Genomic DNA, 24,806 nt, shown 5'->3' with positions numbered 1-24,806 from the left:
GGGGCGGGGCTTAGTCCCGCTCTGCGCGCCCGGAAGTAGAGCGCGCTGGGGACCCGTCATTTTCCTGTCTGCAGCAGCGCGGGACGGAGGCCACAACGAGCAGTTACAGTGGGGAAGGGGGGCACTCGGGGGCACTGCAGGTACACTATTTGTTTATTTCAGCCTGTCACTGCACACAGTATCGTGCAGGACAGATCGGGCTGCTGTGGCTACATTCTTTTCCCTGCTTCCCTCCCCTCCCTCCCATTCTGCCTATAGCTGTTTTCCTGTGGGGGAAGGGTATCAAGTTTAGGTGCTGCCATGGCCACCAAAGGCTCCAAGGCAACACAAAAGCAGGGTCAGGTTTTAGGTGAGGAGTCACAGCCATCGGCTCAGCCCTCCTCAGAACCCCAGAGCGCCCCTACATGGACGACACAACTCACAGAGGTGATGTCCCTGCTGACTGGGGAACTTAAAGCCTCTCGGGAAGATAGAGAGGCGGCCCGGTTCCGACAGCTTGTCCCAGTACCGGCGCCAGAACCTGCATGGGCAGTCTCATTGGCAAAGTCAGTGGAAGGGCTTTCCAGGGCTGTAATCCCTTCCCAAGCCCCGTCCTTTAGCCCCCCCCCCCAACAGGCTGCAAAAAAGAGATTGCTAGCCTCTGTGTTACAGGACTTTGATGATGATATGCCTCAATTAGATGAGGCGGGGTTAGATGTACAGGATATACAGGATGTGGATATCCAGGATACGGACGATCAGGTATATGAGGACTCTGAACCAGTAGCTCAGGGTATAGAGGCTCTTATTACTGCTATTCGCTCAGTCTTACAGGTGGAGGAGACGGAAGACACCTTACGCCCTTCAAGGTTTGGCAACGACCAATATCTGCCGGTGACTTCCAGTTTCGGAGGAGCTGGATGCGCTTATAACAACAGCCTGGAAGCATCCAGACGCGAAATTTCAGGTATCAAGAAAAATGTTGTCTTCCTATCCTTTTCCCGCAGGTAGCAGAACGCGCTATGAGTCCTCTCCGATCGTGGATCCTTCGGTGTCTCATCTGTCCAAAAAGACGGTCCTGCCTGTTCCGGGGGCAACTTCACTTAAGCAGGCGTCAGATAGGAAGTTGGAGTCTACCTTAAAGAATATTTACTCTGCGGCAGGGGTTTTACATCGCCCGGCGCAGGTAGGTTGTTGGGTCATCAAGGCGATCAAAGCTTGGGCGGAACAATTGTCCTCTGGAATTCGTGACGAATTACCGGCGGATCAATTGATAGAGTGGGCAGAACACATCCGTGAATCAGCCCTTTATCTTTGCGAAGCGTCCAAGGACATAGGTGTTCTCGGAGCTAGAATTTCCGCTTTAACAATTGCGGCCCGCAGAGCGCTATGGCTCCGGCATTGGCATGCGGATACGGAATCCAAAAGGGCGGCAGAGGCGTTGCCCTTTACGGGTGAGTATCTGTTTGGTAAGGATCTGGATGCCTGGATCTCTACGGCCACGGGGGGTAGGTCGGCTTATCTTCCTTCTGCTGTTCCAGCCGCTCGCAGACCATATAGGGGTCCCTCTTTTCGATCCTTTCGTGCCCCTTCCAGGTTTCGAGGACAGGCCAGGGGTGGAGCTTCTACCTTCCGTGGCCATAGAGGTAGAGGCGGCGGCAGGGGTAGAGGTTCCGCAGCCTCAGCCCAGTCAGACGTTAAGTCTTCTGCCACTGCCACCACATGACGGGCCTCCCTCCCACCTGGGAGATCACAGGGTGGGAGCTCGTTTGTGGGATTTCAAGGAGGTCTGGATACAGTCCTGCCCAGATGCTTGGGTGCGGGATCTCATCACTTGCGGTTACAAGCTCGTTTTTCAGGAACAACCACCCCAGCGGTTCTTTACCACGGGTTTGCCAGTTTCCGACAACCGGGGAGTTGCCTTACAAGCCGCGGTCCAGAAGCTTCTGTCTGCAAGGGTTGTGATCCCTGTTCCCTCGCATCATCGGAAACAGGGCTATTACTCAAGCCTGTTTCTAGTACCGAAGCCGGACGGCTCAGTCAGACCAATCCTGAACTTGAAAGATCTCAATCCGTATTTGAAGGTATTCAAGTTCAAGATGGAGTCCCTCCAGTCTGTTATTGCGGGGTTGGAAAAAGACGAGTTTCTGGCATCCTTAGACATCAAGGACGCATACTTACATGTTCCCATTTGGCCTCCTCATCAGGCTTTTCTCCGGTTCGCAATACAGGACGCTCATTTACAGTTCCAGGCCCTTCCTTTCGGTCTCTCTTCTGCTCCCAGAGTGTTCACAAAGGTCATGGCGGTCATGATGGCCCTACTTCGGAAGCAGGGTGTGGCAATTGTTCCCTATCTGGACGATCTGCTAATAAAAGCAAGCTCAGCAGAAGGGTTACTTCAGAATATCCGGATGACACAGGACCTTCTGATCCGACACGGGTGGGTCCTGAATTTTCCGAAGTCTCACTTATGCCCCTCACAACGGCTGTTGTTTCTGGGAATGATTCTCGACACAGTCCATCAGAGGGTTTTCCTTCCGCGGGACAAGATACTGTCTCTGCAGACACTGGTAAGATTGGTCATTCAGCACCGTCGGGTGTCAGTATATCTGTGCATTCGCCTGCTGGGAAAGATGGTAGCAGCGTTCGAAGCTCTTCTGTACGGTCGCTTCCACTCTCGACCGTTTCAGCTGTGTCTTCTAAATCAGTGGTCAGGATCTCATCTGTTCCTTCATCAGCGGGTGACGCTATCTCCAAAGGCACGGTCATCGCTGCTCTGGTGGCTCCAGTCGACCCATCTGTTGGAAGGAAGACGGTTCGGCATATGGGATTGGACTCTCCTCACCACGGACGCCAGTCTGTGAGGCTGGGGGGCAGTGACCCTGGGACATCAGTTTCAGGGGCGCTGGTCAATCCACGAATCCGCTCTCCCCATAAACATTCTCGAACTAAGGGCGGTGTACAACGCCCTGCTGCAGGCACATCACCTCCTGCGAGGTCGAGCGGTCAGAGTTCAGTCCAACAACGCCACGGCAGTAGCGTACATCAACCGTCAGGGCGGCACTCGCAGCCGCGCAGCAATGAGGGAAGTCACCAAAATCCTTCTCTGGGCGGAGAAGTATGCTCTGTCCTTCTCGGCAATATTCATTCCGGGAGTGGACAATTGGGAAGCCGACTATCTAAGCCGACAGGACATGCACCCGGGAGAGTGGTCGCTACATCCCCAGGTGTTTTGGCAACTGGTACGTTGGTGGGGAAAACCACAGATTGACCTCATGGCATCCCGCCTGAACCATCAGTTGCCTCTTTATTACTCTCGGACAAGGGACCCGGCGGCGGCGGCCGTGGATGCCCTCACGGCTCTTTGGAATTTCCGGTTCGTCTACCTCTTTCCCTCTTTCCCGCTGTTGCCGAAGGTTCTGCAACGCATCAAGAGGGAAGACGCTCTGGTTCTCCTAGTGGCTCCGGATTGGCCACGCAGGGTTTGGTACTCCACTCTACATCTGTTGTCGGTGGCCGAGCCTTGGACCCTACCACTACGAGACGACCTTCTACAACAGGGTCCTTTTCTTTATCCAGACTTACGCAGGCTACGTTTGACGGCGTGGCTGTTGAGAAAGCCATCTTGACAAGGAAGGGGATTCTTCGTACAGTTATACCTACTATGCTTCAGGCTAGAAAGTCAGTTACATCTTCTCACTACTACCGCATTTGGAAGGCTTATGTAGCATGGTGTGAACGCCGAGAATTTTCTCCTTCCGTGTATAGCTTAGCCCGTCTTCTCCGTTTTTTGCAGGCGGGTTTTTCAGCAGGCCTAAGACTGGGCTCACTAAAAGTGCAGGTCTCTGCTCTTTCGGTTTACTTCCAGAAAAGGTTAGCCTTGCTGTCTGAGGTTCAGACCTTCTTTCAAGGGGTTCTTCGAATACAGCCTCCCTTCCGTCCTCCGACAGCGCCATGGGACCTCAGTCTTGTCCTGTCTTTTCTGCAGTTTTCATTGTTTGAGCCCCTGGAATCAGTAGAGATAAAATATCTCACCTGGAAGGTGGTTCTTCTCCTGGCGCTGGCTTCAGCTAGACGGGTGTCGGAACTGGGGGCTCTCTCTTGCAGGTCTCCTTACCTGGTGTTTCATGCGGATAGGGCCGAGCTTCGTACTCGTATGTCCTTTCTACCTAAAGTGGTGTCTAATTTTCACATCAATCAGCCGCTTGTCGTCCCGGCCCTCTCGGGGGACTCTCCGGATGCGAGATCATTGGACGTTGTAAGAGCGCTCAAGATCTATGTAGATAGGACTTCAGCTATTCGGAAGTCTGATTCCTTATTTGTTCTGTACGACGCTGCCCGCCGTGGTTGGCCGGCCTCTAAGCAAACCTTGTCTCGATGGATTCGACTGACCATCAGACAAGCTTATTTGGCGGCTTCTCGGGAACCTCCGTCTTCCATTTCAGCACACTCCACACGCTCTGTGGGACCTTCTTGGGCGGCTGCCCGGGGGGTCTCTATGACTACTTTATGTCGGGCGGCCACTTGGTCCGGCCGTCATACGTTTGTCAAATTCTACAAGTTTGACACTTTTGCGGCCTCTGCATCTCAGTTTGGCCGAGCGGTTTTACAGGACTCTCAGCGCTCTCCCACCCGTTCTGGGAGCTCTGGGACGTCCCCATTGTAACTACGCTCCAGTGGCCCCTAGTGGATGAAGGAGAAATCAGGATTTTGGTACTTACCGATAAATCCCTTTCTCCGATTCCACAGGGGCCACTGGACGCCCGCCCAGCGCTGTTCCTCCTTGTTGTTTTTTGCTTAACGGTTTGCGGTTCAATAAATGACCGCTTGTTGAGTTCAGGTTAACCTGTTTATTGTTAGGTTCTATTCCAGGGTTAGTTTGGGTTATCCTGGTTGACTAGACGTCAATAACCTCCTCTACCTTAAGGTTTTCTTTATTACAGCTCTCCTTGGGCACAGTTTTACGTAGACTGGCTTGGAGGGGAGATAGTAGGGGAGGAGCTAGCCACAGGGTTAGAGTTTTTTAAAGTGCCAGCTCCCAATTACTGCCTACTATTCCCCATTGTAACTACGCTCCAGTGGCCCCTGTGGAATCGGAGAAAGGGATTTATCGGTAAGTACCAAAATCCTGATATATATATATATATATATATATATATATATATATATAAAAACAGCAGCTACTGGGTAAACACTAAGGTACAGTGTAATCCCTGGGTTATATAGCGCTGGGGTGTGTGCTGGCATACTCTCTCTCTGTCTCCCCAAAAGCCTTTGTGGGGTCCTGTCCTCAGTCAGAGCGTTCCCTGTATGTGTGCGGTGTGTCGGTACGCCTGTGTCGACATGTTTGATGAGGAAGGATACGTGGAGGCAGATCAAGTGCAAATAGATGTGGTGTCGCCACCGACGGGGCCGACACCTGATTGGATGGATATGTGGAAGGTGTTAAATGATAATGTAAGCTCCTTACATAACAGATTGGATAAAGCTGTAGCCTTGGGACAATCGGGGTCTCAACCCATGCCTGCTCCCACAGCGCAGAGGCCGTCATGGTCTCAAAAGCGCCCAATATCCCAGTTAGTTGACACAGACGTCGACACGGAATCTGATTCCAGTGTCGATGACGATGATGCAAAGTTGCAGCCTAAAAGGACTAAAGCCATCCGCTGCATGATTGTGGCAATGAAGGATGTGTTACACATTTCTGAGGAAAATCCTGTCCCTGACAAGAGGATTTATATGTATGGGGAGAAAAAGCAAGAAGTGGCTTTTCCCCCGTCACATGAATTGAATGAATTATGTGAAAAAGCGTGGGATTCCCCTGATAGGAAGGTAGTAATTTCCAAGAGATTGCTGATGGCGTATCCTTTCTCGCCAACGGACAGGTTACGCTGGGAATCCTCCCCCAGGGTAGACAAAGCGTTGACACGCTTATCTAAGAAGGTGGCCCTGCCGTCTCAGGATACGGCCGCCCTAAAGGATCCTGCGGATAGAAAGCAGGAAGCTAACCTGAAGTCTGTTTACACACATTCTGGTACGCTGCTGAGGCCAGCAATTGCTTCGGCCTGGATACCGACTCTAAAAAAACACATGGAGGTTTTACCTTATAAGGGTGAGGAATTATTTGGGGACGGTCTCTCAGACCTAGTTTCCACAGCTACGGCTGGGAAGTCAAATTTTTTGCCTTATGTCCCGCCACAGCCTAAGAAAGCACCGTATTACCAAATGCAGTCCTTTCGTTCGCAAAAGAGCAAGAAAGTCAGAGGTGCATCCTTTCTTGCCAGAGGCAGGGGTAGAGGAAAGAGGCTGCACCACGCAGCTAGTTCCCAGGAACAAAAGCCCTCCCCGGCTTCCACTAAATCAACCGCATGACGCTGGGGCTCCACAGCGGAGCCAGGAGCCGTGGGGGCGCGTCTCCGACATTTCAGCCACCAGTGGGTTCGCTCACGGGTGGATCCTTGGGCTATACAAGTTGTGTCTCAGGGATACAAACTGGAATTCGAGGTGACGCCCCCTCACCGTTACCTAAAATCGGCCTTGCCAGCTTCCCCCATGGAAAGGGAGGTAGTGCTGGCAGCAATTCACAAGTTATACCTCCAGCAGGTGGTTGTAAAGGTTCCTCTCCTTCAACAGGGAAGGGGTTACTATTCCACTATGTTTGTAGTACCGAAACCGGACGGTTCGGTCAGACCCATCTTGAATTTAAAATCCCTGAACATTTATCTTAAGAAATTCAAGTTCAAAATGGAATCGCTCAGAGCGGTCATTGCAAGCCTGGAAGAGGGGGATTTTATGGTGTCTCTGGATATCAAGGATGCTTACTTGCATGTCCCCATTTATCCACCTCATCAGGAGTACCTCAGATTTGTGGTACAGGACTGTCATTACCAATTCCAGACGTTGCCGTTTGGGCTCCACGGCACCGAGAATATTTACCAAGGTAATGGCGGAAATGATGGTGCTCCTGAGAAAGCAAGGATTCACAATTATCCCGTACTTGGACGATGATCTCATAAAGGCGAGGTCCAGAAAGCAGTTGCTGATCAGCGTAGCACACTCTCAGGAAGTGTTGCAACAGCACGGCTGGATTCTGAATATCCGAAAATCGCAGCTGATTCCTACGACGCGTCTGCCCTTTCTGGGCATGATTCTGGACACAGACCAGAAGAAGGTGTTTCTCCCGGCAGAGAAGGCTCAGGAGCTCGTGACTCTAGTCAGAGACCTCTTAAAACCGAAACAGGTGTCGGTGCATCACTGCACGCGAGTCCTGGGAAAGATGGTGGCATCATACGAAGCCATTCCCTTCGGCAGGTTCCATGCGAGGATCTTTCAGTGGGATCTGTTGGACAAGTGGTCCGGATCGCATCTTCAGATGCATCGGCTGGTCACCCTGTCCCCCAGGGCCAGGGTGTCTCTTCTGTGGTGGCTGCAGAGTGCTCACCTTCTCGAGGGCCGCAGGTTCGGCATACAGGACTTGGGTCCTGGTGACCACGGATGTGAGCCTCCGAGGATGGGGGGCAGTCACTCAGGGAAGAAACTTCCAAGGGTTGTGGTCAAGTCAGGAGGCTTGTCTGCACATAAATATCCTGGAACTAAGGGCCATATACAACGCCCTGAGTCAAGCAGAGCCTCTGCTTCGCAACCGACCGGTGCTGATTCAGTCAGACAACATCACCGCAGTGGCTCATGTAAACCGCCAGGGCGGCACAAGAAGCAGAGTGGCGATGGCGGAAGCCACCAGGATTCTTCGTTGGGCGGAGAATTACGTGCAAGCGCTGTCAGCAGTGTTCATTCCGGGAGTGGACAACTGGGAAGCAGACTTCCTCAGCAGGCACGACCTCCACCCGGGAGAGTGGGGATTTCATCAAGAAGTCTTCACGCAGATTGCAAGTCGGTGGGAACTGCCACAGGTGGACATGATGGCGTCCCGCCTCAACAAAAAGCTAAAAAGGTATTGCGCCAGGTCAAGGGACCCTCAGGCGATAGCTGTGGACGCACTGGTAACACCGTGGGTGTTCCAGTCGGTCTATGTGTTCCCTCCTCTTCCTCTCATACCCAAGGTACTGAGAATCGTAAGGAAAAGAAGAGTGAAAACAATACTCATTATTCCGGACTGGCCAAGAAGGACTTGGTACCCGGAACTGCAAGAAATGCTCACAGAGGAACCATGGCCTCTGCCTCTCAGACAGGACCTGTTGCAACAGGGGCCCTGTCTGTTCCAAGACTTACCGTGGCTGCGTTTGACGGCATGGCGGTTGAACGCCGAATCCTAGCAGAAAAAGGGATTCCGGATGAAGTTATTCCTACGCTGATAAGGGCTAGGAAGGACGTGACGGCAAAGCATTATCACCGTATATGGCGAAAATATGTTGCTTGGTGTGAGGCCAGGAAGGCCCCTACAGAGGAATTCCAGCTGGGTCGATTCCTGCACTTCCTACAGTCAGGTGTGACTATGGGCCTAAAGTTAGAGTCCATAAAGGTCCAGATTTCGGCCCTATCCATCTTCTGTCAAAAAGAACTGGCTTCACTGCCTGAGGTTCAGACGTTTGTTAAGGGAGTGCTGCATATTCAGCCCCCTTTTGTGCCACCAGTGGCACCTTGGGATCTTAACGTGGTGTTGGATTTCCTGAAATCCCACTGGTTTGAGCCACTTAAGACCGTGGAACTAAAGTATCTCACGTGGAAAGTGGTCATGCTGTTGGCTTTAGCTTCAGCTAGGCGTGTGTCAGAATTGGCGGCTTTGTCATGTAAAAGCCCCTATCTGGTTTTCCATATGGACAGGGCAGAATTGCGGACTCGTCCGCAGTTTCTGCCAAAGGTGGTGTCATCTTTTCATTTGAACCAACCTATTGTGGTGCCTGCGGCTACTCGTGACTTGGAGGACTCCCAAGTTGCTGGACGTAGTCCGGGCTTTGAAGATTTATGTAACCAGAACGGCTGGAGTCAGGAAGACTGACTCGCTGTTTATCCTGTATGCATCCAACAAGCTGGGTGCTCCTGCTTCACAGCAAACTATTGCTCGCTGGATCTGTAACACGATTCAGCAGGCTCATTCTGCGGCGGGATTGCCGCAGCCGAAATCAGTGAAAGCCCATTCTACAAGGAAAGTGGGCTCTTTTGGGCGGCTGCCCGAGGGGTCTCTGCATTACAGCTTTGCCGAGCTGCTACTTGGTCGGGTTCAAACACTTTTTTGCAAAATTCTACAGGTTTGATACCCTGGCTGCTGAGGACCTTGTGTTTGCCCATTCGGTGCTGCAGAGTCATCCGCACTCTCCCGCCCGTTTGGGAGCTTTGGTATAATCCCCATGGTCCTTACGGAGTCCCCAGCATCCACTAGGACGTTAGAGAAAATAAGAATTTACTCACCGGTAATTCTATTTCTCGTAGTCCGTAGTGGATGCTGGGCGCCGGTCCCAAGTGCGGACTTTCTGCAATACGTGTATATAGTTATTGCTTAACAAAGGGTTATGGTTATGTAGCATCGGTTGAGTGATGCTCAGTTGTTGTTCATACTGTTAAGTTGTACAGTGTGATTGGTGTGGCTGGTATGAGTCTTACCCTGGATTCCAAAATCCTTTCCTTGTAATGTCAGCTCTTCCGGGCACAGTTTCCTTAACTGAGGTCTGGAGGAGGGGCATAGAGGGAGGAGCCAGTACACACCAGATAGTACTGAATCTTTCTTTAGAGTGCCCAGTCTTCTGCGGAGCCCGTCTATTCCCCATGGTCCTTACGGAGTCCCCAGCATCCACTGTGGACTACGAGAAATAGAATTACCGGTGAGTAAATTCTTATTTTCTCTAAGACCTTTCTTATTTACCTAATACACCCCTTAGCCTTCCAACTTACTCATTTGATAAGAGCTGGGTAGAAATTGAGGATCAGTGTAGCTTAAAGCAGGGAATTAGAGGCCAATGGGGCATAGCACAAAGAAAAGGGCCGTTAAGTCATAAAACAGGAAACACCTGGGTGGCGCAAGTAAAGGCTTGGGTGTCTGCCTGTCGCTCATCACCTGTGTACCAGGACTAAGAATCCCTATTGACCATATGACCCTAGCCTTACGAGGATGTATAGAATAAATTTGTGGTGTGCAGATGTATAATGCATTTTAAATAGGTCATGTGCTTTATGCAGTCATAAAAATCAAATGTCTAAATGAGTGCATATTCCAATATCTGTCCTGCAGCTTTCCTTTCATGGCACAGCAAATACCAGGCACACAGCCGACTGAAGGTCAGAATATTGTTCCACCAGCTATTTCACAGGTACTGTAGAACACTTCTATAAAAAATCATTATTATATTTTTAATTAACGGAAAGAATTTTCTTATAAATGTGATCTTTGTAGTCTTCATTTTAAAGGATAATTCTGTCTAAACATTAATATTCACTTTTTGTTGCTATGATCCTCAATACTGGTTCGTATGAAATACCACTGGTCGGGATGCAGCGGCATCCTGACAATGAAGATCCTGACGTCGGGTGGGAGGGTGTAGTAAATGTCCTGCAGAAATGTAATGTCCTATCACAGTTTAGTTCTGTAAAAGAGACTAATCTGCTTTAGGACTATTGAATTATTTTTGTTTATTCTTTGGGTTCTTTAATCACAGAATTAAATCTTGCGCAGGCTGTAAAATGACAGTAAGAAGTTGATTGGTTGGTACTTTATCTCTCGCCAAGATTTGATCAATTTCCCCTATAGTGTGAAATGATGCTTAACCGTTTCAACTGTCTTTTTAGGATGGAACCATACCACCGCAAATGGTTAGGCCCAACCCTCCAAGCTTCGGTCCAGGATTTGTCAGTAAGTATTTACATACGTATCTCAGCCTGGTGGTTGTTTGTCTTTTATTTTTTCAGATGTTATATACCATTTATTACCACATTAAACACCTAAAATATCAGTGTAGAAATTAACATAAATCACGTTATCATGGTAGTAATATGTATTTCTCTAGCATCCATAAGGGATATTGGGGAATCTAGTACGATGGGGTATAGATGGGGTCCAAAGGAGCCAGTGCACTTTAAATTTCTTCAACTAAATGTGCTGGCCCCTCCCCTCTATGCCCCCTCCCACAGGCAGTTTAGAAAAAAGTACCCTCAGGAGAGAATGCACAGCTCTGAGATTCAGAGAGTTTTCTTCAATTTATTTTTTCTGTTATTTTCGGTATGCTGTTTGGGCAACAGCATATCTGCACCGTGGGAGTTAGGGAGGGGGGATGGTCACCAGCCTTATGTGGTGCAGAGTCGCTTCCCTGAGGGGTTGTTGTTCAGCGGTGTACTGCACCTTGGCTGTCACAGCCGCAGCATGCCGCACACCCCTAACGCTGCCTGAAGGTGACATCGGTGGTCAGGACACACCGGGGTCCCCGCTAGGGGGGTTGCCCCGTTCACGGTGCAGTTGACTACGAGCGTGGCGTACGGGACCCTCCCGCTAAGATCCCCCGTGTAGACTGGAGGCGGCGGAGCTACATCAGAGCGGGACATGAGGCGTTTTGGCGCCTTCCTCTGCTTACTGCAGCCATTCTCAGCACACACAGCGCTTCCTGACTCCTCAGCCACGCTAGTTATCTGGTACAGGGTGTAGCAAAGGTGGGAAGCAGCTTGTGGTACACTATGTGGGTCCTCTTTAAAACAGGATATGTTAGTGTTTTCTGTGATATAGTGAGCTGACAGCCTTGCTGAGGCTGTATACAGCTACGGGTGTTCTGGTGTCCTTCTCTCTGTCCCCCCTCTCACATACAGTAGGACAGGCTTGCAATATAACTGTCTGTGTGTATGTTATTGTGCTTACTGTGAAACATGGGTAAACACAAGCTGTGCAGTGTATGCCACACCAGATTCTCTCCATTATCTACTGATTCTGTTTCCTGTGAACAATGCAGCCAGTCTTCACAAATCAGTGAATGGGCTGGGGGGAAAGGGTTCAGAGCCCCACTGGTTAGGGTCTTTTAAAACTATGTCGTCAGACATGTCATCCCAGCTCACTGCTAATGTACAGAAGACTCGGCTACTACAACATGCTGTGGCCGATTTAGCTGCTAGGGTAGATGCAGCACAACCCCCCCCCTCTCCTCTCTCATGCAGGTCCACAGAAGCATGGGTTACCTGCTCTACTCTCTGATACAGATGATGACATACAGGAGGATGGGGATGACTTGGATCCCAATTCTGCTCAGGGTATTGAACCCTTAATTCTGTCTATACGGGACATATTAAAGCTCCCTCTAGAGGACACTGCGTCACAGCAGTCGTTTTTCTTTATACAAAACAAGCCTAAAGTCACTTCCCTGATTCTACAGAGTTAGATGACACATTCAAAGCTGGCCTGGAAAAACCCAGACAAAAAATTCCAAGTGTCTAGAAATTTTTTGCTCACTTTCCCATTTGCTCCTGAAGGTAGAAAATTTTAGGAGGAACCCCCTGGGGTTGATGTATCAGTCTCTCGCCTGTCCAAAAAGGCGGTGCTGCCTACCTCGGGTTCCTTTACCATGAAGGATCCTGGGGATAGGAAGATAGAGACTACACTCAATCTATTTACATGGCAGCAGGTGCATCACAAAGGCCGGTCATTGCGGGTTGCTGGATGACCCATGCCATTCATTCCTGGGCCACTCAATTTCAGGGGGGCCTCTCGGGCGATATGCCCTTGGTCACTATGGTGACCCTTCTAAAACACATTCAGGACACTACACGTGTCCTCTGTGATTTGCTCAAGGAAATGGGGAACATTAATGCTAGGACTTCTGCCATGGCAGTGTAGGCGCGCAGGGCCTTGTGGTTGCGTCAGTGGATTGCAGACGCAGAATCCAAATGTAGTGTGGAATCCCTCCCTTTCTAGGGAATGGGTTTTTGGGGTTAATTTAGATACCTGGATTTTCAAAGTAACGGCTGGGAAATCCACGTTTCTCCCCTCTGGTCTAGGGAATTGGTTTTTGGGGTTAATTTAGATACCTGGATTTTCAAAGTAACGGCTGGGAAATCCACGTTTCTCCCCTCTGGTCTAGGTAATGGGTTTTTGGGGTTAATTTAGATACCTGGATTTTCAAAGTAACGGCTGGGAAATCCACGTTTCTCCCCTCTGGGGCCCTGCCGGCGAGATGCTTCTACCCGGGGCCATCTGTCCAGTCCTCCAGGTGCCTCCAATGTGACTAGAGGCACCAGAGGTAAGTCCAGAAAGCCTGCAAGCACCAGCTTTCATGACCAGTCCACCGCTTCTGCTTCCGACAAGGGGCTCGACTGCGTCACTTCAGCCGCGTCTGGGAGACTTCCTGCCAGGATACCTGAGTCAGCAATCTTGTTTCTCAAGGCTACAAGCTGGAGTTCGACAGTACTCCTCCCCAACGATTTTTCAAATCAAGCTTACCAGCTTTGGAGGATATGCAAGTTACGTTGCAACAGGCCATCCAAAAGTTGGTCCAGTCCCACGTCATTGTTCTAGTACCAATACTGCAACGCGGCAAGGTGTTTTACTCAAACCGGTTTGTGGTGCCCATTTTGATTCTTAAATCCTTGATTCCTTATTTGAAAGTGTTTAAGTTCAAAATGGAATCCCTGCAAGCAGAGATTGCGGGCCTGGAAGAATGGGAATTCATGGTCTCCTTGGATATCAAGGACGCCTACCTCCATGTTCCAGTTTGGCCACCTCATCAGGCGTACCTTCGGTTTGACCTGCTGGACAATCGCTACCAATTCCAGACACTGCCCTTCGGCCTGTCTACAGCCCCGGGGGTATTCACGAAGGTGACTGCGGAGATGATGTTCCAACTCCGGGTCCAGGGGGTCAATGTTGTCCCTTACCTGGATGATCTTCTGACAAAAGCAAGGTCCAGGGAGCTTTTATTGCTTCATATCGACCGCACTATCCAACTTCTGTCACAGCATGGGTAGATTCTCAACTTGCGGAAGTCCCACCTGGAGCCAACTCAGAGGCTCCTGTTCCTGGGGTGGTTGTTGGATACTGTGCCCCAGAAGGTGTTCTTACCAGAGGACAAGGCGAGAACACTTCAGGAGATGGTCCGCATGGTGCTTTGACCTACTCAAGTGTCCGTCCATCTTTGCATAAGATTGTTGTGAAAGATGGTCGCCTCATACGAGGCGATCCAGTATGAGAGGTTCCATGCCAGAACACTTCAGTTGGATCTCCTAAGCAAGTGGTACGGATCAAATCTACAGATGCAATGGATGATTCGGCTGTCACCTCAGGGCAGGATTTCCCTCCTGTGGTGGCTACAGTCCTCCAATCTCCTGGAAGGCCGAAGTTTCGTGATTCAGGATTGGACCCGCCTCACGACGGATGAAGTCTAAAGGGATGGGGAGCTGTCACCCAAGGGGCGTAGTTCCAGGGCAGAGGTGGTCAACCCACGAAAGCCTCATTCCGATCAACATTCTGGAACTTCGGGCGATCTACAATGCTCTGCTTCAGGCCTCTCCTCTGCTCAGGGATCATGCGATCCAGGTACAGGTGGCATACATCAATTGACAATGAGGGACAAAAAGCAGAGGCTGCATGCGAGAGGTGTCAAAGATACTCCTCTGCGCGGAAAGAAATGCAAGAGCCATGTCTGCAATCTTCATTCCGGGAAGTGGACTTCCTGAGTCGTCACGATCTCCACACGGGAGCGTGGGGTCTCCACCAGCAGGTGTTCCAGCAGGTCATCAGCCGGTGGGGCTGCCCGCAAATGGACATGATGGCTTTTCGTCTCCACAGGAAACTTCCCTGGTATCGCTCGCGAACCAGGGACCCTCGGGTGAGGGCGGTGGATGCACTGGCGTCGCCTTGGCCTTATCGGCTGGTCTACCTGTTTCCTCCGATTCCGTTGCTCTCAAGGGTGCTAGAGCGGATCAGAAATCAGAGAGTACAGGCAATTCTGAATTGGCCTTGGAGGGCGTGGTACGCGGATCTTCTGGACATGTCCGTCAAAGACCCTTGGCCTCTACCACTAAGAAGCGATCTTCTTCAACAAGACCGTTCGTCTACCCGGACTTAGTGACTTCGATTGACGGCGTGGGGGTTGAGCGGAACATGCTAGCTCTCACAAGGGCCTTTCCAAAAAGGTTATTGCTACCATGGTTCAGGAAAGAAAACCGGTGATGTGAAAACACTATCATATCTGGAGGAGATATGTCTCGTTGTACGAGGAGCGCACATATCCACCTGCTGATTTTCACTTGGGATGTTTCTTACGTTTCCTGCAGGTAGGTGTGGAATAGGGCTTACTTCTGGGTTCAATTAAGGTCCAGATTTCAGCCCTCTCCATTTTCTTCCAGTGGCAGTGTTGACAGAAGTTCAGTCATTCTTGCAAAGGGTACTATACATCCAACCTCCTTTTGTGCCGCCTACGTCACCCTGGGATCTGAATGTAGTGTTGGATTTTCTACAGTCTTCCTGGTTTGAACCTCTGATGACGGTGGAAGACAAGTACCTCACGTGGAAAACGGTGATGTTACTGGCCCTGGCTTCTGCTCAACGTGTCTCAGAATTGGGGTCCTTGTCGTGTAAAAGTCTGTACTTGGTCTTTTATGAGGACAGAGCAGAGCTCCGGACTAGGCAGCAGTTCCTGCCGAAGGTGGTCTCTGCGTTTCACTTGAATCAGCCTATTGTGATTCCGTCCAGTTCTGGCGCTTCTGCTCCTCCGGAGGCATTGGTTGCTGTGCGAGCCTTGAAGATCTAAGTCAAGAGAACGGCTCCAATCAGAAAGACGGATTCTTTGTTCGTGCTCTATGATGCACAGAAAAAGGGTTGTCCTGCTTCAAAGTAGTCCATTGCTCGTTGGATTAGGCTTACTATCCAACAGGCCTCTGTGTCTGCAGCCTTACCTGTTCCTAAGTCTCTGAAGGCCCACTCTACGAGATCAGTGGTTTCTTCCTGGATGGCTGCCCGTGGAGTCTCGGCCTTACAACTTTGCCGAGCTGCTACCTGGTCGGGGAAGAACACTTTTGTGAAGTTCTACAGGTTTAATACCCTGGCCAAAGAGGATATCCAGTTTGGCAGACGGTGCTGCAGCAGTCTCCGCACACATTCCCGCCCGTTCTGGAAGCTTTGGGACATCCCCATCGTACTAGATTCCCCAATATCCCTTATGGATGCTAGCGAAAATAGGATTTTAATTACCTACCGGTAAATCCTTTTCTCGTAGTCCATAAAGGAAATTGGGCGCCCGTCTCAGTGCGTTTACTTTTCTGTAGGTTCTTGTTATGTGGTTACCTGTTCAGCTGTTGCCAGCCGTTGTTGTTTGTTAATGGTGTACTGGTATGTAAATCTCACCACTCTTTGTTATCATATTTCCTTCTCTCATATATTTCCTTTATCCTTCGGGCACGTTTTAACCTATAACTGCCTGTGGGAGGGGGCATAGAAGGGAGGAGCCAGCACACCCAGTTGAAGAAATTTAAAGTGCACTGGCTCCTTTGGACCCCGTCTGTACCCCATTGTACTTGATTTCCCAATATCCCTTATGGACTACGAGAAAAGGATTTACCGGCAGGTAATTAAAATCCTATTTTATTATAAATATACATTTACCTTTCTGTTCCAAAAACGTATAACATGTATGCCATAATACACTGTGGTATGGATATTAGTTTGGATAGACTAACAATCCCTAAATCGAAAGTCATTCGTTAACATACCAAACATTTGAAGACCGTGAAACCGTAACTATAATCTGTTCTCTTATCTCTGACCCACATATCATTCTATAGTAAATATTGGGCCTTCATTACAGCAATTCTAGCATCCCATGTGGATAGGGAAGGAATTCTTATCAAGAAACATTACAGACCACTTATCTTTATTCTTTTTTTTTTTTTGTATTTAAAATTGATTTGCGAACACTCTGGTTATTAGCGATACTTTAAAATACTGTGATCTGGCTTGGCCTCTACCAAATTGGTGATTTTGGGATGAGGCAGGAAAACTGTTAGCTAAAGTGTGTAACCCCATCATTTTGGCTATTGAAGGTACAGTGGCGTGAAAGTTTTCATCCCCTTTCTGATTGTTCTGTTTTTGCATATAAGTCACACTTTTATATATTTCAGACCTTCAAACAATATTGAGTATAAGACCAAGACAATCTGGGTAAACATATAGTTTTATAAATGATCATTTCATTTGTTGCAGAACAAAAGTTTTCCAACACCTATTTCTCTGACGTCCTAGTGGATGCTGGGAACTCCGTAAGGACCATGGGGAATAGCGGCTCCGCAGGAGACTGGGCACAAAAGTAAAGCTTTAGGACTACCTGGTGTGCACTGGCTCCTCCCCCTATGACCCTCCTCCAAGCCTCAGTTAGATTTTTGTGCCCGACCGAGAAGGGTGCACACTAGGGGCTCTCCTGAGCTTCTTAGTGAAAGTTTAGTTTTAGGTTTTTTATTTTCAGTGAGACCTGCTGGCAACAGGCTCACTGCATCGAGGGACTAAGGGGAGAAGAAGCGAACTCACCTGCGTGCAGAGTGGATTGGGCTTCTTAGGCTACTGGACACCATTAGCTCCAGAGGGACCGAACACAGGCCCAGCCTCGGAGTCCGGTCCCAGAGCCGCGCCGCCGGCCCCCTTACAGAGCCAGAAGCAAGAAGAGGTCCGGAAAATCGGCGGCAGAAGACATCCTGTCTTCACCAAGGTAGCGCACAGCACTGCAGCTGTGCGCCATTGCTCCTCAGCACACTTCGGTCACTGAGGGTGCAGGGCGCTAGGGGGGGGCGCCCTGAGCAGCAATAAAAACACCTTGGCTGGCGAAAATACATCACATATAGCCCCCAGGGCTATATGGATGAATTTTAACCCCTGCCAGATTCCACAGAAAAACGGGAGAAAAGGCCGCCGAGAAGGGGCGGAGCCTATCTCCTCAGCACACTGGCGCCATTTTCTCACAGCTCCGTTGGATGGAAGCTCCCTGGCTCTCCCCTGCAGTTACTACACTACAGAAAGGGGTTAAAAAAGAGAGGGGGGCACTAATTAGGCGCAGTATAACAATACAGCAGCTATAAGGGGAAAACACTTTTATATAAGGTTATCCCTGTATATATATAGCGCTCTGGTGTGTGCTGGCATACTCTCCCTCTGTCTCCCCAAAGGGCTAGTGGGGTCCTGTCCTCTATCAGAGCATTCCCTGTGTGTGTGCTGTGTGTCGGTACGTTGTGTCGACATGTATGAGGAGGAAAATGATGTGGAGGCGGAGAAATTGCCTGTAACAGAGATGTCACCCCCTAGGGAGTCGACACCTGAGTGTATGAGCTTATGGAAGGAATATGTGACAGTGTCAGCTCTTTACAAAAGATTGATGACATGAGACAGCCGGCGACTCAGCCTGTGCCTGTCCAGGGGTCTCAAAAGCCATCAGGGGCTCTAAAACGCCCGTTACCGCAGATGGCAGATACAGACGCCGACACGGATACTGACTCCAGTGTCGACGAATAAGAGACGAATGTGACTTCCAGTAGGGCCACACGTTACATGATTGAGGCTTTGGAAAATGTTTTTACACATTTCTGATAATACCAGTACCATTAAAAAGGGTATTATGTTGGGTGAGAAAAAACTGCCTGTAGTTTTTCCTGCATCTGAGGAATTAAATGAAGTGTGTGATGATGCGTGGGTTTCCCCCGATAAAAACTGTTAATTCCTAAAAAGTTATTAGCATCATACCCCTTCCCGCCAGAGGATAGGGCACGTTGGGAAACACCCCCTAGGGTGAATAAAGCGCTCACACGCTTGTCTAAACAGGTGGCACTGCCGTCCCCGGCTACAGCCGCCCTTAAGGAACCTGCTGACAGAAAGCAGTAAAATGTATATACATTCACACGGGTGTGATACTGCGACCAGCAATCGCCTCAGCCTGGATGTGCAGTGCTGGGGTGGCTTGGTCGGATTCCCTGACTGACAATATTGATACCCTAGATAGGGACAGTATATTACTGACTATAGAGCATTTAAAAGATGCATTTCTATATATGCGTGATGCACAGAGGGATATTTGCCGACTGGCATCAAGAGTAAGTGCGCTGTCCATTTCTGCCAGAAGAGGGTTATGGACAAGACAGTGGTCAGGTGATGCTGATTCCAAAAGGCATATGGAAGTATCGCCTTATAAAAGGGAGGAGTTATTTGGGGTAGGTCTAACAGACCTGGTGGCCACGGCAACGGCTGGGGAATCCACATTTTTACCCCAGGTAGCCTCTCAACATAAGAAGACGCCGTATTATCAGGCGCAGTCCTTTGGGCAAGCGGGCAAAAGGCTCCTCATTTCTGCCCCGTGGCAGAGGGAGAGGAAAAAGGCTGCAGCAAACAGCCAGTTCCTAGGAACAGAAGCCCTCTCCCGTTTTCTGCCAAGTCCTCAGCATGACGCTGGGGCTTTACAAGCGGACTCAGGCACGTCTTCTATTCCTAAGGATGATCCTGGACACAGTCCAGAAAAAGGTGTTTCTCCAGGAGGAGAAAGCCAGGGAGTTATCCGAACTAGTCAGAAACCTCCTAAAACCAGGCCAAGTGTCAGTGCATCAGTGCACAAGGGTCCTGGGAAATAATGGTGGCTTCCTACGAAGCAATTCCATTCGGCAGATTCCACGCAAGAACTTTCCAGTGGGACCTGCTGGAAAAATGGTCCGGATCGCATCTTCAGATGCATCAGCGGATAACCCTGTCACCAAAGACAAGGGTGTCTCTTCTGTGGTGGTTGCAGAGTGCTCATCTTCTAGAGGGCGCAGATTCGGCATTCAGGACTGGGTCCTGGTGACCACGGATGCCAGCCTGCGAGGCTGGGGAGCAGTCACACAGGGAAGAAATTTCCAGGGCTTGTGGTCAAGCCTGGAGACATCACTTCACATAAATATCTTGGAGCTAAGGGCCATTTACAATGCCCTAAGCCAAGCAAGACCTCTGCTTTAAGGTCAGCCGGTGCTGATCCAGTCGAACAACATCACGGCAGTCGCCCACGTAGATAGACAGGGCGGCACAAGAAGCAGGAGGGCAATGGCAGAAGCTGCAAGGATTTTTCGCTGGGCGGAAAATCATGTGATAGCATTGTCGGCAGTGTTCATTCCGGGAGTGAACAACTGGGAAACAGACTTCCTCAGCAGAAGTCTTCCACATGATTGTAAACCGTTGGGAAAAACCAAAGGTGGACATGATGGCGTCCCGCCTAAACAAAAAATTGGACAGGTATTGCGCCAGGTCAAGGGACCCTCAGGCAATAGCTGTGGACGCTCTGGTAACACCGTGGGTGTACCAGTCAATGTATGTGTTCCCTCCTCTTCCTCTCTTACCAAAAGTACTGAGAATTATAAGACGGAGGGGAGTAAGAACTATACTCGTGGCTCCGGATTGGCCAAGAAGGACTTGGTACCCGGAACTTCAAGAGATGCTCACGGAGGACCCGTGGCCTCTACCTCTAAGAAGGGACCTGCTCCATCAAGGACCCTGTCTATTCCAAGACTTACCGCGGCTGCGTTTGACGGCAGGGCGGTTGAACGCCGGATCCTGAAGGAAAAAGGCATTCCGGATGAAGTCATCCCTACCCTGATCAAAGCCAGGAAGGATGTAACCGCAAAGCATTATCACCGCATTTGGCGAAAATATGTTGCGTGGTGCGAGGCCAGTAAGGCCCCGATGGAGGATTTTCAACTAGGTCGATTCCTGCATTTCCTGCAAACAGGAGTGTCTATGGGCCTAAAATTGGGGTCCATTAAGGTTCAAATTTCGGCCCTGTCAATTTTCTTCAAGAAAGAACTAGCTTCAGTTCCTGAAGTTCAGACGTTGGTAAAAGGAGTACTGCATATACAGCCTCCTTTTTGTGCCTCCAGTGGCACCTTGGGATCTCAATGTAGTTTTGGGGTTCCTAAAGTCACAATGGTCTGAACCACTTGAATCTGTGGAGTTAAAATATCTCACACGGAAAGTGGTCATGCTGTTGGCCCTGGCCTCGGCCAGGCGCGTGTCAGAATGGGCGGCTTTATCCTGTAAAAGCCCTTATCTGATCTTCCATTCAGACAGGGCGGAATTGAGGACTCGTCCTCATTTTCTCCCTAAGGTGGTTTCAGCGTTTCATCTGAACCAACCTATTGTGGTACCTGCGGCTACTAGTGACTTGGAGGACTCCAAGTTGTTGGACATAGTCAGGGCCCTGAAAATATATGTTTCCTGGACGGCTGGAGTCAGAAAATCTGACTCGCTGTTTATCCTGTATGCACCCAACAAGTTGGGTGCTCCTGCTTCTAAGCAGACTATTGCTCGTTGGATTTGTAATACAATTCAGCTTGCACATTCTGTGGCAGGCCTGCCACAGCCAAAATCTGTAAAAGCCCATTCCACAAGGAAGGTGGGCTCATCTTGGGCGGCTGCCCGAGGGGTCTCGGCTTTACAACTTTGCCGAGCAGCTGCTTGGTCAGGGGCAAACACGTTTGCAAAATTCTACAAATTTGATACCCTGGCTGAGGAGGACCTTGAGTTCTCTCATTCGGTGCTGCAGAGTCATCCGCACTCTCCCGCCCGTTTGGGAGCTTTGGTATAATCCCCATGGTCCTTACGGAGTTCCCAGCATCCACTAGGACGTCAGAGAAAATAAGAATTTACTTACCGATAATTCTATTTCTCGTAGTCCGTAGTGGATGCTGGGCGCCCATCCCAAGTGCGGATTGTCTGCAATACTTGTACATAGTTATTGTTAACTAAATCGGGTTATTGTTGTTGTGAGCCATCTATCCAGAGGCTCCTCTGTTATCATGCTGTTAACTGGGTTCAGATCACAGGTTGTACGGTGTGATTGGTGTGGCTGGTATGAGTCTTACCCGGGATTCATAAATCCTTCCTTATTGTGTACGCTCGTCCGGGCACAGTATCCTAACTGAGGCTTGGAGGAGGGTCATAGGGGGAGGAGCCAGTGCACACCAGGTAGTCCTAAAGCTTTACTTTTGTGCCCAGTCTCCTGCGGAGCCGCTATTCCCCATGGTCCTTACGGAGTTCCCAGCATCCACTACGGACTACGAGAAATAGAATTATCGGTAAGTAAATTCTTATTATCACTTATGTGAAAAATTAATTTTCCCCTTTAAACGTAATAACTGGCTGTGCCACCTTTAACACCACCTTTATAGTGGAATGCTGTGTTATCTTTACCCCAGATGTAATGGAACACGTCATTCAAAAAGTTCCTTTGTTGACATGATAGTCTACTGAACAGTAGCCCAAGAGGCTTGGAGGTCAACACTGTATTTTTGACAAATTGCCTTTTATGTACCTCTTGGTTAGCAGTAGTTTTTGCCTTGCAACTCACCCATTTATATCATTTTTGTCCAGTCTTTTTCTTGTGTTGGAATCATGAACGCTGACATAAACGGAGCATGTTAGGGTAATTTTCTGACTTCCTTAATGAGTTTTCTTTTTCATCCACTAGGGGTCACTGGAGTACTCTTGGGATATGGACGGTTCCACAGGAACTAGGCACTGAATAGTTAAACTTTGACTATACCTCCCCTCCATATCCCAGAGTACCTTAGTGTTTTTTCGGTGCTCACCGAGACTAGGCTTGTGGAACTTGATCCACAATTACTGAATTTTTTTGATAATGAGTAAAACACCAACAAAGTCTAAAAAGCAGTTTTACTGCCATGTCTGTAAGGGTGTATTACCTGATGGATTTACCACATGTAAAGTATGTTTTGTAAATTCAGAAACAAATACAATTTCTGCTCTGGTTTCAAATTTAATTTCAACCCCGGACCCACCATGGGCTATATTAGCAGTTGTCTTAACTGGATTGCAATCAGAGTTGGCCGCCTCTCGGCAGGAGCGAGAGGCGGCAAGATCTGAATCTAGGGTGAGACCGCTAGAACTACCAGAGGGGTCTCAGCCTTACCAAAGGTCCAGATCCTCTTTGACTAAGGGGGATAAGTTTCATTTTTCTTATAAACTACCGGTTTCTGCTATGTTACTGTCTGATGATTCTTCGCCAGACCTCACTGTACAAGATGTGGGTGAGGAGGGCGAAGTAGACCAGCAGTCAGAGGGTGACAATTTTGACAGCCCGGGCATTGATAATCTCATCAGAGCGGTTCGTCAGTCTCTGAATTTTACAGAAACTGAGGAGCCTCTGACAAATGATGAGGTCGTTTTTACTAAACGGCAGAGAACTCCAATATGTTTCCCTGTTTCAGAATCTCTTAATAAAATGTTACTAGAAACAAGGAAGAATCCGGATAAACGGTTTTCTGTACCTCACAGATTTAGGTCTAGTTATCCGTTTCCAGAGTCTGTGACAGCTACATGGGAGAATCCGCCGTTGGTGGATTCATCTGTGTCGAAACTTACAAAGAAATTAACCATACCAGTACCAGCTGCAACTACACTCAAGGACCCTTCGGATCGTAAAACAGAGGTTATGCTGAAGTCCATGTATACAGCAGCAGGAGTGCTGCTAAGACCTGGGTTGAGTGGCATCTGGGTAACTAAGGCCCTAATGGTGTGGATAACAGAACTCGGATCTGCCTTAACTGATGATCATCTTATACTTCTCGCTGATCAAATCTGGGAAGCGGCTGACTATTTATGTACAGCTTCTACTGACGTCTGTCAGCTTACTTCTCGCCTTTCATCGTCGCTAGTCGCAACTCGGCGGGCGCTCTGGCTACGTTCTTGGCTAGCGGAGACAGAGGTCAAAAAAGGAATAGAAGCGTTACCGTACGAGGGCGAGAAGTTATTCGGTCCTGAATTGGACAAATGGATTTCTGGGGCCACGGGAGGAAAGTCGGTTTTCTTACCATTTCCTCCAACAGTACCTAGAAAAAGGTATTCTGGACCGGCGTTCAAATCCTTTACACCTCAGTCCTTTCGCGGGCGTGGCAGGGGAACGGCCACACCAGGTAGACGAGGTCGGGGACGTGGTTTCCAACGAACCAATACCACTCGTCAGGATACTAAAGTCACCGGTAAGCCAGTGGCATGACGGGCTCCCAGCCCATCTCGGATCTCCTATTGTGGGAGTACGTCTTCAGTCATTCCAGTTGGCGTGGCTCCAGACGTCCACAGATGGGTGGATCCGCAATTTAGTTTTAACAGGTTACAAAATAGAGTTCGACTGTCTCCCGCCAATGCGGTTTTTCAGGACAGGACTGCCTCTGTCGGACGGCAAGAGGGCGATTCTGCAGACTGCCATTCAGTCTCTGCTAGACGCAGCAGTTTTGGTTCCGGTCCCTGTGCACCAACAGGGTCAGGGTTATTACTCCAGTCTGTTTCTGGTACCGAAGCCGGATGGCTTGGTCAGGCCAATTTTGAACTTAAAGGGCCTCAATCAGTACGTCACTTACTACAGGTTCAAGATGGAATCTCTACGGTCAGTAATTGCAGGTCTAGAGCCACAGGAATTCATGATTGCGCTGGATCTCAAGGATGCGTACTTACACCGATTTGGCCTCCTCATCAAAGGTTTTTGCAGTTTGCAATACGACAGAACCATTACCAGTTTCAGGCTCTACCGTTTGGCCTCTCGTCAGCGCCTCGGGTATTCACCAAGGTGATGTCTGTGATGATAGCTCATCTCAGATCCCTAGGAGTGATAATAGTTCCGTACTTGGACGACTTACTCATCAAAGCTCCGTCTCAACAAATCCTCCTTCAACAGGCATTGCTGACATACAATGTACTGGTTCACCCCGGTTGGATTGTCAACTTCAAGAAATCGCATCTAGTTCAGTCTCAACGACTTCAATTCCTAGGTATGGTTCTCGATACGGTAGATCAAAGAATTTACCTACCCGAACATAAAGTACAGGTCATTCGTCATCTGGTACAATTAGTGCTCAAGCCACGCACGGTATCGGTTCATTTGTGCATTCGC

The 24,806-nt window shown here is 49.4% G+C and overlaps 1 protein-coding gene across 9 annotated transcripts in view; it reads left to right on the top strand.

Annotated features, from left to right (window-relative positions):
- KMT2C (lysine methyltransferase 2C) overlaps positions 1 to 24,806 on the top strand; it is a 573,154-nt gene that overhangs the window by 458,408 nt on the left and 89,940 nt on the right. For all 9 annotated transcript variants that reach the window (XM_063921867.1, XM_063921863.1, XM_063921864.1 and 6 more), the window contains 2 exons: positions 10,163 to 10,241; positions 10,717 to 10,780. In XM_063921867.1, the coding sequence (XP_063777937.1) occupies positions 10,163 to 10,241; positions 10,717 to 10,780 (143 nt within the window). The remainder of the gene's footprint in view (positions 1 to 10,162; positions 10,242 to 10,716; positions 10,781 to 24,806) is intronic.

The sequence above is a fragment of the Pseudophryne corroboree genome, chromosome 5, assembly GCF_028390025.1.
Source record: "Pseudophryne corroboree isolate aPseCor3 chromosome 5, aPseCor3.hap2, whole genome shotgun sequence".
Classification (NCBI taxonomy): domain Eukaryota; kingdom Metazoa; phylum Chordata; class Amphibia; order Anura; family Myobatrachidae; genus Pseudophryne; species Pseudophryne corroboree.
Note: the sequence above shows the minus strand (reverse complement) of the source record. Positions and strands in the feature narration are given on the sequence as shown.